General features: G+C 37.9%; 1 protein-coding gene across 4 annotated transcripts in view; it reads right to left on the minus strand.

Moving 5' to 3' along the window:
• The window catches only part of TLK1 (tousled like kinase 1), a 209,805-nt gene that overhangs the window by 74,389 nt on the left and 117,638 nt on the right, over positions 1–17,778 (minus strand). For all 4 annotated transcript variants that reach the window (XM_049712256.1, XM_049712257.1, XM_004267289.4 and 1 more), the window contains exon 3: positions 9,420–9,491. In XM_049712256.1, coding sequence (XP_049568213.1) covers positions 9,420–9,491 — 72 coding nt within the window. The remainder of the gene's footprint in view (positions 1–9,419; positions 9,492–17,778) is intronic.

The following is a 17,778-nucleotide window of genomic DNA, read 5'->3' on the forward strand; positions in this document are numbered from 1 at the left end:
GTTTCCAAGAAGGGAGCCTAAGTGCTTTGATTTTGAAAAGGTGATTCTGACACACATAGTCCTCCACCTTTATGGAAACAGGGGCACAGAGTCAGCCAGTATCAGGCCATTTGATTTACAGTATTTTTCCTTCCAGGAGACTAAGGATGTATATATTCAACCAGGATAGACCTACTTCCTTTGCTGTGGACTCTGTCATATAACACATTTTAGAGTTAGACACTCCATAACTCCAGCTGAATATACTTCCTGTAAGAGCTCGACCTTTAGGGACTTCCTCCGCCCTTCACTGCAGGGTGCTCAGGTTCCATCAACAACAACAACAAAAAAGAGTGTGTCCTTTAATGTTTAGTGGCAGAATTAAATAGTTTTCTCTTTTTAAATAAAATGAAAATTTACTAAGTAATTCCAGGTATTTCACAGGAACTATAATTTCTAAGTTTGATTATTAGTCTTAACAGAGAGAGAAAAAAACAAACTTATTTCCTTACTGAGAAAATGTCTTTATTGCTGTTACAAAATCTTACTAACCTCACCTAATAATACAGTAAGAAGAAATCAGTGAGAAAATACTGCCAAAATGAAGATAAGTAAAGGAGAAGACAGTGGAACCAATCAAACAGAACACCACAAAGGGCATTTATCAGGCTAAAACATTTCAGAAAATAACGTAGTTTACAGGACACAAAGAATATTTCTTAAAATTGATGAGGGCATTAAACTAGGTATCTAACAATCTTTAGAAGCTGAACAGATTTAAACAGAATAAAGTAAAAAACAAGGTAATTCATTTAGGGGGAAATAGGCATAAAAATGTTAACTTTCAGCCACACTTAACTATACATCACTAAATTCATTTTGCAAGTTTTCTTTCTTATTGGGTGCTCAGACTAAGACATTAAAGACAAGATTTGTCCAGGTTATAAGACATATATACATATATATAAAAAATATATATTTTTACATATATATATTTTACATATATATATATATAAAACTTAAATGAATTTAAAAAAATCCATCTGAAATTTTAGGCTGGTATTATCTCTATTTTCAAATAAAATCATAACTTCCAATCAATCTAAGGTAACTAACTGTTTCTTGAGGAAACATTTCGGCTAAACACTATTTAGAAGGCAAAAAGGAAATATAAAAAAGTAGAGATGGGGATGTATATAAAAACTAGGTGAAAACTGGAAATGCTCATTTCTTAATCCAGCCAATTCACTAACATCAGAGCCATCCCATTTAATCAATTATATATGTCTATATATAATTTTAAATATCAAAAAAGATTTTTTAAATTAAAAAACTATTGAAGAACTATATAAATAATATGACTTGTTCTAAAAATGAAAATAATGTCCCCCCCAAGCTAGGTCTAAGGTAGTTTTAGTTCTAATTCCCTAGTATTCTTAATTTCTACTTCCTCCAAAATATGAAAATAAGAACTCACACATAATGTGGCCTTTAAAAATTATTTTTTAAAAAGAACAAAACAAAGCATAATTAACTCCATAACTTCAATTCAAATAAGGAGAGGAAAAATCTGATTTAAATACCAAGACTACTTCTAGAAACTAAATTCAAATGAGAAAGTTAATTAGATCTTCTTTCATAAAATGGGCTTCATTAATCAACGTTACAGGTAAATTAAGACAATCAAGGCACTGTATCCATATTATATTCCTCTTTCATTACAATCATTACAATTCTGAAAGTGCATCTAAGTTTAAACGTCTAGATGCAACAACTGTCCCAGCTTCTGTATATCTATAAATTAAAATCCTTAATCTTAAATAGCTCAAAAATCCCCAAAGGCACTTGGATCAAAAATAAACAGTAGGGACTTCTCTGGTGGCGCAGTGGTTAAGAATCCGCCTGCCAATGCAGGGCACATGGGTTCAAGCCCTAGTCTGGGAAGATCCCACATGCCGCAGAGCAACTAAGCCCGTGCAGCACAACTACTGAGCCCATGCACCACAACTACTGAAGCCTGCACATCCTAGAGCCCATGCTCTGCAACAAGAGAAGTCACCGCACTGAGCAGCCCATGGACCACAATGAAGAGTGGCCCCCGCTCGCTGCAACTGGAGAAAGCCCTCGCGCAGCAACAAAGAGCCAACGAAGCCAAAAATAAAATATAAATAAATTTAAAAAATAAAAATAAACAGTAATTCAATGCCAGTGGATAGAGGGTTAAAGAATTGACAATTACCCAGAAGGAAGTGGGAAATAAACTTTAGTTCTAGAAAAAGATAGTATATATTTTAAATTGTTCAACTCTGATTCAGGTTTATATAGAAGTAGTATAAAAGATAAATATTCAAAATTAAATTGAGACAAAAATAGAATAATTTGACGTGTCTGCTTTACAACATCATTATGTAGTATATTGTACGTACATGTAACAATAGGCTTAAAAATATACTTCAATGAGATTTATATTCAGTCTTTTTTTAATTTTTATTTATTTTTATTTATTTATTTTTGGCTCTGTTGGGTTTTTGTTGCTGTGCGCAGGCTTTCAGTTGTGGTGAACGGGTGCTACTCTTCGTTGCGGTGCGCGGGCTTCTCATTGCGGTGGCTTCTCTTGTTGTGGAGCACAGGCTCTAGGCATGCGGGCTTCAGTAGTTGTGGCTCGCAGGCTCTAGAGTGCAGGCTCAGTAGTTGTGATGCACGGGCTTAGTTGCTCCGTGCCATGTGGGATCTTCCCGGACCAGGGCTTGAACCCATGTCCCCTGCATTCGCAGGCGGATTCTTAACCACTGCACCACCAGGGAAGCCCTATATTCAGTCTTACATTCATTCACAAATAACCAACCACAGTAAGAAATAAAACAGAAAAATATATTCTAGGACATCTGAAAGAAAAGGTAGGGAGGAGGTATGGTTATGGTATTAATATTATAAATTATAAATTCCAAATGAGCTACAAGATAATTTATCTCAGCATCTTGGGGTAAGGTACAGTGGGGACAGCAACTGTACAGAATTTAGAGAAAAGTGAAGATGATCTTCGTGTTTAGAGAGGGAAGGGTCCTGCAAGGAGAATGGCAAATGGGTGGATCCAGGCAGGTTCTGAAACTTGGAAAACATTGATAAAAGGAAATATGGGCTCCTTCTCTCATCCTCATAAAATAATCTGAACTTTCAGCCAGTAGATAAGGTGCACAGACCATGTCTCCAACTCCTTCAGGCATTCTAAAACATTTAAATGAGTGACCCCTCTCCCCTGTAAACTACTTCCTTGTCTCTCCCATAAATTTTTTATCATTCTCCTCACACCCCCAACCTACTCATGATTCTTCCTTCAGTTGATAACCTCTATTTTCACTGTGAAGAAAGAGAAAGGTTATTAGGTATGGAAATTCATCTATCAGAGGAAAGGATGTTCTCAGTCAGTCCTGTCCACAACTAACCCTGTCCTCCCAGAGTCTGGAACTCACCATTCATACCACTTCCAGGAAAAGTTTAGTTTAGGACCTCCCTGGTGGCACAGTGGTTAAGAATCCACCTGCCAATGCAGGGGACACGGGTTCGATCCCTGGTCGGGGAAGATCCCACATGTCGCAGAGCAACTAAGCCTGTGTGCCACAACTACTGAGCCTGCGCTCTAGAGCCCGCGAGCCACAACTACTGAAGCCCGTGCACCTAGAGTCTGTGCTCCAAAACAAGAGAAGCCACCGCAATGAGAGGCCCACGCACCTAAAAGAAAAGTAGTCCCCACTCACCGCAACTAGAGAAAACCCGCGCGCAGCAACGAAGACCCAACGCAGCCAAAAAAAAAAAAAAAAAACGTTTAGTTTAGTTTCTCCTCTCTCTTCAGCACTTTGCTTGTCCTTATCCCATCACAGGTCTGCTATAATCCCTTCCCTAGCACATAACAGGTCAAGTCTGTTAGACTCTGGATACTGCCTCCTTTTCTTCACAGTCAAGATTCTTCCAAGAGTAGTCAATATATGCTCACTTTCCAAGTGCTCCTTAATCAACTAATATCTGGCATCTTGCTCCCATTAGTCTACTAAAAGTAAGCCTAAGTGACAAACTCTTAGTCACTTTTTAGTCATTATCTTAACTGACTTCCATAACATCTAATTCTACTCATTATTCTCCTCCTCTTCTTTCTCATCTTTTATCCACCTCCTTACCTGCTACTACCCTTTCTCTAGCACACATGTCTCGCCTGCTCACATTTCCTAGCATTACACACACTATCAGGATGAGTTCATCTGCAAAAGCAGTTCTTAAACTTCTGGGTCTCAAAACCCGTCTACAAACTCTTAAAAACTGTTGAGTTCCCCAAAGAGCCTTTCTTATGTGGGATATAACTACTGTTACTTACCATTTTGGGATTTAAAACTAAAACAATTTTAGAACACCAGAATACACAATCCATAAATCATCAGAATAATGATATCATCACATGTCTTACAGCCTTTGGAAATTTTCACTGTAAACTCACGGAGAAATGAAAGTTAAAAAGCCAGGGCTTCCCTGGTGGAGCAGTGGTTGAGAGTCCGCCTGCCGATGCAGGGGACACAGGTTCGTGCCCCAGTCTGGGAGGATCCCACATGCCGCGGAGCGGCTGGGCCCGTGAGCCATGGCCGCTGAGCCTGCGTGTCCGGAGCCTGTGCTCCGCAACGGTAGAGGCCACAACAGTGAGAGGCCCGCGTACAGGAAAAAAAAAAAAAAAAAAAAGCCAAATATGTCTTAGCATTACTGTAAAAGGGCAAATAATGTCTTAGCCCTGTTTGTATGCCAAAACCCACTAAGTCTTCATCTTTAGCCTGACCTCCTTCCTGAGCTCCAGACAGCTCCTCTGCCTTGGTCATTTCATAGGTATTCAAACTCAGTGCTGTCCAGAATTTAATTCATTACCTTCTATGCTAACCTATTCATCTTCTTTCTGTGTTGTCTATCTCACTCAAAACCACTACCATTCACCTAAAGCTAGCTACCTTTAAATAATCCTAGGCTCCTCCCCTTCCTTCTTTACCCTCATTCAGTCTTCAAACCCTACTGCTTCTACTTTTTTTTTTTTTTCCCCTTGCGGTCCATGGGCCTCTCACTGCTGTGGCCTCTCCTGCTGCGGAGCACAGGCTCCAGATGCGCAGGCTCAGTGGCCATGGCTCACGGGCCCAGCTGCTCCGCGGCATGCGGGATCCCCCCAGACCGGGGCACGAACCCGCGTCCCCCGCATTGGCAGGTGGGCTCCCAACCACTGCGCCACCAGGGAAGCCCTACTGCTTCTACTTTTAAAATCTAGTGGAATCTGAGAGCTTATCAGAAATGCAAACACTCACTCCAGACCTGTAAGAATCCTTGGTAATTCACTTGCATATTAAAGTTTGAGAAGCATGGGCCTGAGTGGTGATAGCATCAATAGTTACAAAATCCAAAGAAGGCAGAGCCCAAAAGGCAAACTTGAGAACACTGTAATTAGAACCCCCACTTGAAGTTTTTCTTCCTGTTAAACCTTGGAGTTTTGTAAAGGCAGCAGCACTCCTTAACTAAATGGTCTTTCCAACTTAGGTATCACCTCCCTCCCATCCTATCCTATACATTGCACCCTGAGGGAGCCTTCTTCATCTCTACTTGTTTTGTTTCCTCTCCTTTCATCTCCTAGAAAGAAGTCCAAATTCCTTACTATGAAATACAAGAGCATTCAAACCCTGACCCCTGCCTATCTTTCACCATTCTTACATATCTTCTCTATACCAGAAGTTTACAAACCAGATTAATCACCCAGGCAGCTTGGTTTTTTCTTTTTTAAGCTCCTCAGGTGAGCTAAAAGGCAGTTAGGATTGAGAACCACTGCCTTACATCTTGAACAAAACTATGTGCCATGCTTCCATGGAAAAGCAAAAGCACATCTTAGTGCCTCTGTCTGCTTTCTTCTCATACTTTGCCCTTGTCCTCTGGGATGAATCCATAGGCTTTCTTAACAACTTAACTATCACCTGTTCTATTTTTTTTTAAGATAAAGAGACTAGTTTTTTTTTTATTAATTAATTAACTTATTTATTTATTTTGGCTGTGTTGGGTCTTTGTTGCCGTGCACAGGCTTTCTCTAGTTGTGGCAAGCAGGGGCTACTCTTCGTTGCAATGTGCGGGCTTCTCATTGCGGTGGCTTCCCTTGTTGTAGAGCATGGGCTCTAGGAGTGCGGGTTTCAGTAGTTGTGGTGTGTGGGCTCACTAGTTGCAGCACGCAGGCTCTAGGGTGTGTGGGCTTCAGTAGTTGTGGCATGCGGGCTCTAGCGCGCAGGCTCAGTAGTTGTGGTGCACGGGATTAGTTACTCTGCGGCATGTGGGATCTTCCCAGACCAGGGTTCGAACCCGTGTCCCCTGCATTGGCAGGTGGATTCTTAACCACTGCGCCACCCGGGAAGTCCCTATCATCCGTTCTTTGAGGGAAGACCTCTCTTTCTCTTCCTTCCCTACCTCTCGCCTGCAGGCAGATGGAATTAGGGGTTTCTTGCTCTTTGCTCCTATAGTACCTTGTGCTTACATCTATTATAGCATAGCTCACACTGTTTATGAAACAGTTTGTCCTACTAGACACTGATCTCATGTGAAAGCAGGAATTGTATCCTATTCATCTTTATATACTCCATGCTTGGGCACAGAGGCTAGAAGATAATAGATATGTAACAAATGCTTACTGAAAAATTTTGGATAAACCTACAGTGATGTAAAATAAAGCAAAACGAGACCAACACCTTCCTATCTACTAGACGATTTCATTATAAAAAAAAAAAAACCCTTTCTGTTTAACAATTCTACATTTAGAAATAAAAGGCAAGTTTAATTCATATATAAACTGCAGTGAAAATTTTCAGTTGAAGTAGATTTAATCAACCCAACAGTGAATATCAGATGCTTTTCACTTTTAATAGTAAAAGGACAGATGAAAACAAGAGGGTTCTGAGTGTCTGAAAACAGTATTAAGAAGAGGATAGAAAGCAGGGGGTTATTAGTAGGTTAACATCTTCATAAATACTAAGAGGAAGTCACAGATAATGTCCAATTGATGAACCAAAAAAGATATGCATATTATTTATATTAAAATGTGGAAATAAATACCAGGAAGAAAAGCTAAGAGAATGGAGAGCAGGGTGGGGTAAGGGTGAGTGGTAGAGAAATACTATTAAAAAATAATAATAATAAACCTTTCAGCACTATTTGTCCATAAAAACAAAAACTGTTATTTTTAAAAATCTGATGGTTCAGGGGATGGATTACCAAAAGAATAAAATGACATCAGCAGACAACGAAATACTACATAAACTTTACTATTAGGTGTACTGGGGAAAAAAAGAAGTACTTCTATCCTGCAGCTGTTTACTGCCAACAACTTTATTCATGACCTATAGGAATATCTGTATCGAGATGTATATGAAATTTCACCCCAAGGGAGTCCATTAAGGCATCTAGTACAGAAATAAAACCTGGGAACCATTTTCCAGACAAATCACTTCTTAAATGGAAAGACAGACCACCCCCCAAATTTCCTTCTTCAAATTTTAAGGAAAACATATAATCCATAGTCATTTCCAAAGTATTATGCCACTTAACCATTATTTTGCAGAAATTCCAGATACAGAACACAAAACAGCAAAAGCCAAAAAATTTTAAGATTTTTCTATTGTGTCCCCAAATGTCAAAATTTCTACACAAATAAAGCTAAGTACATCCAATGGTGAACCAAATCGTATTTTAGTGCAAATACCATTATGGTCTTTAAAAAAAAATGGTTTTTAACCTAAGAACATAGCCAAAAGTGAGCCTTAGAATTCTTTTAAGGGAAGTGGTATTTTCTTACAAACTGATCCTTTTGGAAGAATTCAAATATTGCATCTACCAACTCATACTGGGAATACAGATACCTATAAAGAACATAGAAATATACAACCATTACATGTGGTCTAACTTTTACTATGTTTTTCTATTAAAAAAATCCATCAGAAACACTAGATTTGGTGAACAGAAAAGAGAAATCTAAAATTATTTTATTGCCCTTCATAACATAAAAGCCTATGAAAAGAGGAGGCATGTGAAATTACTATATAGACCCAAATCTGTGGAAGTATCAAGAAATGTTCCAAAATCCAGGAAATATAAAGTGAAAACATTCTTGATATGGTTTTTGAAAAAAATGTACTTTGACAAGATCTAAACCTACAATTTTTAAGGACTTAATGTGTGTTAATTTGATAAAAACTAAGCTGTGATAATCTGGTGCTACAGGGGCTACTAACGCTTACCTCAAGGGAACCTACTGCAGATAAAGTCCCGTCACTTGCACAGTCCTTTCAGCTGCCTGCCAGTTGTCTCTGTGGAAGGGAAAGCCTGATGAGTGAGAGCCCTATGCCACACTCCTTTGGAGTGTCAGGGTGCCTGCACAGAACTCCACAAAACTGTCTACCTAGAGATTCCTAGATGCTTTCAATAACACAGGGCTTAAAAAGATGCCACCTTTGATATTCCCCTTCCACTGAATACCAAAACCAAATGCCTAAGAGTTACTGGGTGCTAATGACCTATGGTATTATTATCATGGTGATATATCTATACTAACCCAAGCAGAAAAAAGACTAAAATGGATCAAGCAGAAGTTAACATTGACAGGGAAAACACACACACACACACACACAAACACACACACACACACACACACACACAAATGTTGAAAAGTAAGTGACAGAACTCCATAATCTGAGAAGAGGAAATATTACAGACTGTATCTGCAAAAAGTGAAGTTGCAGCATCAACAAATGAATGCTACTACCCAAAGAACCTCCTGTCTAAACATTTTTTAAAATGCCATCAAGAATATCATGCTCAACGTGAACTATACCATGGATCCAAATACCTACTTATAAAATTCCATATATTTTCTTAGTGGGGAGAGTAAGTGGGTGGGGGAGGAGGGGATATTCCAGATATTTTAAAATATGTAAAGTGAAAACCAACAGCATGAAATCCCACAAGAAATTTCAAAAAGAGAAAAAAAATGTGTTTCTGTATCTCAGAAAGTAAACAAACCTTTACTCAGGACCAAACTAAGAGGGAAGTAGAACAAGAAATAATAGAAAACTGCAAAATACAACGTATTGCAAAACCACGTTCATCTCTTAGAATTATGAATGGCTAGTAACTTAAGAATATCTGTCAATACCATTAATGTACAAGTTCACCTACATAACCAAAGAAACTATATTTTCTTTCTAATGTCCAATACAGTCTTCGGTTTGAATGCTCTGCTTCATAAAACAGAATAAAATGCTCCTACAAAAAACTTAACAAGGATTAACCTTTAGCACAAGTATTAAAGAAGGAAAAAAATTAATTAAAAAAAAACAGTGATTCCAACTTTTACTTATTAATAGCACCATATTTAAAATGAAGTTACTTACCTCTGATTCTTTGTCACTCAAAGATCCCAAGCTTCCAAAACTGTGATTAGAGCTTTCATTATTTGTTGAGGCCTGTTGAAAATTTTTAAAAAGGTAAAAATTAGGAGTAATTTTAAATGGAACATTTTACAAAGTAAATAATGTCTTTATAATTAAAAATAAAATATGATTCCTTTAAATAGGGAAGACAAATGAAGTAAAAATAAGAAACATCAACTTCTTAACACTATACTTGGAAAGTTTTATCAAATCAATAAAGTTCTGCTGTGTTTCAGGAACTGACTTGTGTTAGCTGACTTTTTAGAATATCAAATTCAGAAGCAAAGGAAGTGAGATGTTGTTAGGATAAAAAGATCCCTAAAATTACTACCCAATGTATAAAAACTAATGCTTCCTTTAACTGAAAGTATTATTTGTGTTCCTTAATTTTCATCACAATCTTATGAAATTCCATCATATCTCACCCACACCCCTTTGCCTCTTCATATTAACAAACTGGTCAATTTCTGGTTTCTGTTTGTTTGGGTTTAGCCTTTTAAAAAAATCTTTTACTAACTTGACCATTTTAACTGTGTCACTCAAAGAGTGTTTAAATTTCCTTTACAATATTTTTTGAACTGCGACAGTAATGAAGTATCACTATGGCGGATAACATTTTCTGTTTCCAATATGTTTCTATGATGGTTATCACTTTGTCGACTTTTTTGGACCATCAGTACATTAGATCAATGTCTTCCAGGAATGTTTAGACCAGGCAGACTATAGCATATATGCCAAAGATGACATATGAATGAACTTCATGTACAAGCAGGCCAGGTGGTACCCATTTCCCTTCAATTTGTCAGAGTAGCTGCTAATACTACCATTACAAGGTTGCAAGTTAGCCTATAATTACCCTTAGACTGACTAATTTCCAAACTGATGACTGATATGATACATTGCATATATGTCCAGTGCTATGCTGGACACTGTAAAGGCTATTTTCAACACAAAATAGCATTTGAACTAAGATTCAAGCACTAGAGGAATTATAATCTAATTAGGGCAAGATTATCAAACTTGAAAAAGAGAACACCATAAACAGCAATTAATAAGTGATAAATTATAAAGATTCAAGGACAATGGAGGCAGTGGCAACGTTTCTGAGCATCCCTAAATCCCCAAACCCACATACAACATTTACAACAAAACTGGGTGACAAGGAAATCTACATAAATCTCCCTAAAACAGCAAGTGGGAACAAATCACCAACAACCATAGAACCTGCATGGTATGAGAAGCAGCAGAAGAAAACAGAGTGTCTGACACATCTGAGAACAGAGACTCCCACAACAGCTATAACTGGGTTTCTGCATTTTCCTGAAGTCTGAAGTTGGGGCAGTTAGCCTCTATGAACTCTTAAAACTGATCCTTCATTAACAGTGTCACAATGAGGATAAGCTACTGAGCATGGAATCAAAACTGAGCACATTAGGTACGATGAAGATTAAGGAATGAGAATAGTGGGGAAGGGAGCAAAGCCTTAGAAATCATAGAAAGCAAATGCCACACTTTTTTTTTTTTTGCAGTACGCGGGCCTCTCACTGTCGTGGCCTCTCCCGTTGCGGGGCGCAGGCTCCAGACGCGCAGGCTCAGCGGCCATGGCTCACGGGCCCAGCCGCTCCGCGGCATGTGGGATCTCTTCCCGGACCGGGGCACGAACCCGTGTCCCCTGCATCGGCAGGTGGACTCTCAACCACTGCGCCACCAGGGAAGCCCCAAATGCCACACTTTTGAAGAGTTCCCAAAAACAACAGTAGAGGGGGCTCTGTAAGAAATGCCATCCTAAACCATAAAAAAGTAAGCAACAGAAAATGATGTAGGTCAATCCTATGAAATTATAGGGGAAAAAAAAAAAAGATACAGAATTACATCCTGATAATAAAAGCATACCAGAAATACATGCCCACGAAATAGGTGAAAATTATAACTACTTCAAAATGAGATAAAAGTCATTACAAAAATGACTCAAGACATGCAAGAACAACATAAATCAGATTTCAAAAAACTCAGAAATAAGGTAACAGAACTCAGGAAAGCATTAGAAATTGAAAAAATGTTTTTCAGAAATGAAGATTAGGGGCTTCCCTGGTGGCACAGTGGTTGGGAGTCTGCCTGCCGATGCAGGGGACATGGGTTCGTGCCCCGGTCCGGAAAGATCCCACATGCCGCGGAGCGGCTGGGCCCGTGAACCGTGGCCGCCGAGCCTGCGCTCCGCAACGGGAGAGGCCACAACAGTGAGAGGCCCGTGTACCGCCCAAAAAAAAAAAAAATAGAAATGAAGATTAAGCCTGAACGAACACAAGAGAAAATACATACAACAGATAATGCTTTAAGAGAATGAGAAGGTAAAATGGAGGAACAGTTTCAAAATCAAAAGAAATGAAGAGATTAAACGGATGAGAGAAAGCAACAACTTAATGAAGTAACAAGGATCCAACATTCAGGTAACAGAAGTCTTTAAAGAGCACTACCGTAAGAGAATAAATAGTAAAGGCTATAATTCAAGAAAACTTTCTTGAAAAGAACAAAACCTGAAACTACTGACCGAAGCACTGTGTACACTTAAGAATTCAGCCCAGAAGGGCAACATCTAACTTTTCAAAGGCAACACTTTATTTATGCCATAAGAAAACAGAGTAACATATTCCAGATATTCAAGAAAGAAAATCTGAATTAAGTGTCTTATATTTGGTAAAATTGATTTTTATCACATGGAAGACACAGATAAACTTAACGTAAGGCCAAAAATTGGGAAACACTGGCTCCCATGAGCCCTTCCGAAAGAATCTAGAGAATAAGCTTTAGACAACCAAAATGAATAGTTTCAACCTGACGATTTATGGCAAGCAATATTATTATTTACTTGTTGATAAAGACTAAATGAGAAGTACAAGGAAGAGAGTACAAAATTTAATGGCTAAATGCATGCAAAGTTGTTAACACAATTTTTTAAAAAACTGTGCTATGGAAATTCATGGAAAGCACAAGCAAAAAATGTTTTAACTATTTTCCATAATCTCTTTGGTCATTGTGATAGTACACATTGTTGAGACTGCTGTGTGTGTGAGATATAGAAAGGAGTAAATAAATAATTATGTGATATTCTAATTCTATCATCTGCTTTATGTCCTTCAGAACCACAATTCTTGGTATAGAAGAAAGAAGATACAGATGTAAATAAAAACCTTATAGTTCTGAATTGAACTGGAAATATTAATATAAATACATGAGATTTTTACTTTTTAAAACAAACAAATCCTACCATGAGTAATAACAGAATACCTCTTATCACACCAACATTCCCTCAGACAAGAATAAATTCTGGAAAAAAATATAAATAACAACTACCTGAAGGCACTTGAGCAGCCAAAAATAGGCAGAATCTGGTTAGGAGACAATATTTGGAAGGAGGAAGTAGAACTGGATGGGTTTCCTGTTTTTACAGCTTTTGCCTGAGGGAAAACCCCTAGATTGAGCTGCACAGAGCAGTTGAAATGTGAATCAAAAGATGCAGTCTTACTGGCTTGAAAAGCAGAGTTTGGAGCTACCACAGCAGCTGAAAAGTAAGAAGGCACATACTGGAAAATAAAGAACCACAAAGAGAGAGAACCACAAAGAGAGAGAACCACAAAGAACTCTACCCATGTCTCTGACTGGTCATTGTTCTATGCAAGAGTGGATCAGACTCTAAGCAGTCCAGGTAAGACTAAAATGACTTAGAGACATCAGCTGCCATCCTCTGTGGGGAGACATAGTTTAGATTTCAGTTCAGCCAAGTTAATTGCTTGCTAATACAAATAATAACCAAAATATTAACACTCTCCAGAAAAATACACTAATCCCCAGAGTCACGGTAATGTATCATTTACAGTATGCAGTATATAACAGAAAATTTCTAAGTGTATGAAGAAACAAGAAAATGTTACCCATACTCAAGAGAAAAGACAATCAATAAAGACCAACCACAAGGTAACCCAGGTAATTGGAATTAACAAAGATCTTAAAGCAGCTACCTGCAAGTATGTTCAAGACACCAAGGGAAAATAAACTTATAAAGGAAAAAATTGTAAATTTCAGCAGAGAAATACAAATATAAAAAAGAGCCAAATGCAAATAGTAAAACTGAAAAATCCACTTTCTAAAATAAAATATTCACCGTATGGGCTTAACAGCAGAATGGAGAAAGTACTGAAGATAGATCAAAAAATTATTCCAACTAAAAAATAGAGAGAAAAATACTGAAAAGCAGTTGTCTGTTGGACACTATTAAGTAGTCTAACATAAATGAATTTGGAGTCATAGAAGGAGAGAAAAAGGAGAAAGAAAAAAAAAATTGAAAAAGCAATAGGAAGAAAATTCTAAACACTGGTGAAAGACATAAATTTACAGATTGAAGTAGCTCACTGATGTCCCCAAACAGGATAAGTACAAAGAAGATCATATCTAGGTACATCATAGTCAAACTGCTGAAAACGAAAGATTAAAAAAAAACACCTTACCTCATACCTGTTAGAGTGGCTATTAACTAAAAGACAAGAAATAAGAAGTGTTGGCAAGGATGTGGAGACAAGGGAACCCTCCTACACTGCTGGTGGGAATGTACTGGGTTGGCCGAAAAGTGCCTTCGGTTTTTAAGTAAAAATAAGACACATTTTTCATTTTTACCAAGAACTTTATTGAAAAACGTATTCACCTTTTGTTCCACTACCTTCCACCATTTTTCAGGCAACTTCATAATTTCACCTTCCCAAAATTTTTTATCTTTTTGAGCAAAGAACTGTTCCAGGTGCCTTTTACAGTCTTCCAAGGAACCGAAATTTTTTCCATTAAGAGAATTTTGTAAAGACTGAAGTAAATGGAAATCCAAAGGTGCAATGTTTGGTGAATATGGAGGATGAATCAGAACTTCCTAGCCAAGCTGTAACAGTTTTTGCCTGGTCATCAAAGAAACGTGCGGTCTTGCATCATCCTGATGGAAGACTATACGTTTTCTGTTGACTAATTCTGGACGCTTTTCGTTGAGTGCTGCTTTTAGTTGGTCTAATTGGGAGCAGTACTTGTTGGAAATAATCATTTGGTTTTCCGGAAGGAGCTCATCACAGAGGACTCCCTTCCAATCCCACCATATACACAACATCACCTTCTCTGGATAAAGACTGGCCTTTGGTGTGGATGGTGGTGGTTCATTTCACTTGCCCCACAATCTCTTCCTTCCGTTCCAAATTACCGTACAGTATCCACTTTTCATTGCCTGTCACAATTTGTTTTTAAAATGGAACATTTTCATTATGTTTAAGTAGAGACTTGCATGCAGAAATACAGTCAAGAAGGTGTTTTTCGCTTAACTTATATGGAACCCAAACATCAAAGCGATTAACATAACCAACCTGGTGCAAATGATTTTCAACGCTTGATTTGGATATTTTGAGTATGTCGGCTATCTCCTGCATGGTATAACACTGATTGTTCTCAATTAATGTCTCGATTTGATCACTATCAACTTCAACTGGTCTACCCAACCATGGAGCATCATCCAGCAAGAAATCTCCAGCACAAAACTTTGCAAACCATTTTTGACATGTTCGATCAGTCACAGCACCTTCTCCACTTCTACACTGCAGAAATCTTTTTTTGTGTTTCAGTTGCATTTTTACCTTTCTTGAAACAATAAAGCATAATAGGCCGAAAATGTTTTTCTTCCATCTTCAGTATTAAAATGGCTACACAAAAATTCACCAATTTTGGTAAGCCTTTTTTTTTAATGCACACTGATATGACAGCTGTCACATATAATCTAACACAATTGTTTGGAATGAACTTAAAGACAACTAACTGCTACTAGAGCCATCTTATGGAGAAAAATGAATGAAACTTTTGGCCAATGCAATAAACTGGTGCAGCCACTATAGAAAACAGTGTGGAGTTTCCTCAAAAAATTAAAAATGGAACTACCATATGATCCAGCATTTCCATTTCCAAGTATTTATCTGAAGAAAACAAAAAGAGTTAACTAAAAACGATATCTGCAACCATAAACAAGACCAAAAGACAACCTTCAGAATGGGAGAAAATATTTGCAAATGAAGCAACTGACAAAGGATTAATCTCCAAAATTCACAAGCAGCTCATGCAGGTCAATTTAAAAAAAACACCACCCAATCCAAAAATGGGCAGAAGACCTAAATAGACATTTCTCCAAAGAAGATTTACAGATTGCCAACGAACACATGAAAGAATGCTCAACATCATTAATCATTAGAGAAATGCAAATCAAAACTACAATGAGATATCATCTCACGCCAGTCAGAATGGCCATCATTAAAAAATCTAGAAACAATAAATGCTGGAGAGGGTGTGGAGAAAAGAGAACAGTCTTGCACTGTTGGTGGGAATGTAAATTGATACAGCCACTATGGAGAACAGTATGGAGGTTCCTTAAAAAACTACAAATAGAACTACCATACGACCTAGCAATCCCACTACTGGGCATATACCCTGAGAAAACCAGAATTCAAAAAGAGTCATGTACCAAAATGTTCATTGCAGCTCTATTTACAATAGCCAGGACATGGAAGCAACCTAAGTGTCCATCAACAGATGAATGGGTAAAGAAGATGTGGCACATGTATACAATGGAATATTACCCAGCCATAAAAAGAAACAAAATTGAGTTATTTGTAGTGAGGTGGATGGACCCAGAGTCTGTCATACAGAGCGAAGTAAGTCAGAAAGAGAAAAACAGATACCATATGCTAACACATATATATGGAATCTAAGAAAAAAAAAAAAGGTCATGAAGAACCTAGGGGCAAGATGGGAATAAAGACACAGACCTACTAGAGAATGGACTTGAGGATATGGGGAGGCGGAAGGGTAAGCTGTGACAAAGTGAGAGAGTGGCATGGACATATATACACTACCAAACGTAAAATAGATAGCTAATGGGAAGCAGCCGCATAGCACAGGGAGATCAGCTCGGTGCTTTGTGACCACCTAGAGGGATGGGAAACGGAGGGTGGGAGGGAGGGAGATGCAAGAGGGAAGAGATATGGGAACATATGTATATGTATAACTGATTCACTTTGTTATAAAGCAGAAACTAACACATCATTGTAAAGCAATTATACTCCAATAAAAATGTTAAAAAAGAAAAAAAAACAATGGGAAAAAATGATATCTGCACCCCAATGTTCACTGCAGCATTATTTACAATAGCCGAGACATGGAAGCAACCTAAGTGTCCATCAATTGATGAATGGATAAAGAAAGTGTGTGTGTGTGTGTGTGTGTGTGTGTGTGTGTATATATATATATATATATATACACGAATACTATTCAGCCATTAAAAAAGGGAAATCTTGCCATTTTCGACGACACGGATGGTCCTAGAGGACATTATGCTAACTGAAATAAGTCAAAGAAAGACAAATACCTTCTGATCTCACTTATTTGTGGAATCTTCAAAAACAACAGACAGAAAAAACCCCAAGCTCATGGATACAGAGAAGAGACTGGTGGTTGCCAGCAGAGGGGGGGTTGGGGGGGTGGGTAGAGGGGAGAAATGGATAAAAGGGGTCAACAGGTACAAACTTCCAGTTATAAAATAAATAAGTCTTGAGGATGTAACAGCATGGCAACGATAGTTAATAATACTGTATTTGCATATTTGGAAATTGCTGAGAGAGTAAACTTTAAAACTCATCACAAGGAAAAAAACTGTAACCAAGTATGGATGTTAACTAGGCTGCGGTAATCACTTTGCAACATATACAAATATGGAATCATTATGCTATACACATGTAATCTAATCTTACACGTAATCTAATCTTACACGTAATGTAATCTTAAATGTCACCTATACCTCATTTAAAAATGTATGATTTTTTTTAAAAAAGAAAAGAATCTTGAAAGCAGCCAGAGAAAGATAACATATTACATTCATGAGAACAAAAAAGGATATGACTGATGGCTAGCTTGTCATAATGATATTGGAGGTCAGATTTCATCTCTGGAAAAGGTGAGCCAGGTAGAACTCTGGATTGAGACACATAAGGCACAGCTGAGGAAAGAGAAGACATTAAGTGCATGTCTACACACTAAATGAAGAGACTCAGCACCTTCCTGTGCTAAATTCTGGAAAGTCAGCAGCCAAACGTAAACTCTACAGGCTGGGGAGTACAGAATTTCTCTCTAGGAAAATAAACCATCTCAAGAGACAAGACTTACAGACACCAAGAATCAAAAATCCCTCAGAAAAATGACCAGCCAAGTCATCCTACTGTAATAAGTCCTGCCTACTCAAACAATACTTCCAATA

Source organism: Orcinus orca, chromosome 7 (genome assembly GCF_937001465.1).
Source record: "Orcinus orca chromosome 7, mOrcOrc1.1, whole genome shotgun sequence".
In the NCBI taxonomy this organism is placed as follows: Eukaryota; Metazoa; Chordata; class Mammalia; order Artiodactyla; family Delphinidae; genus Orcinus; species Orcinus orca.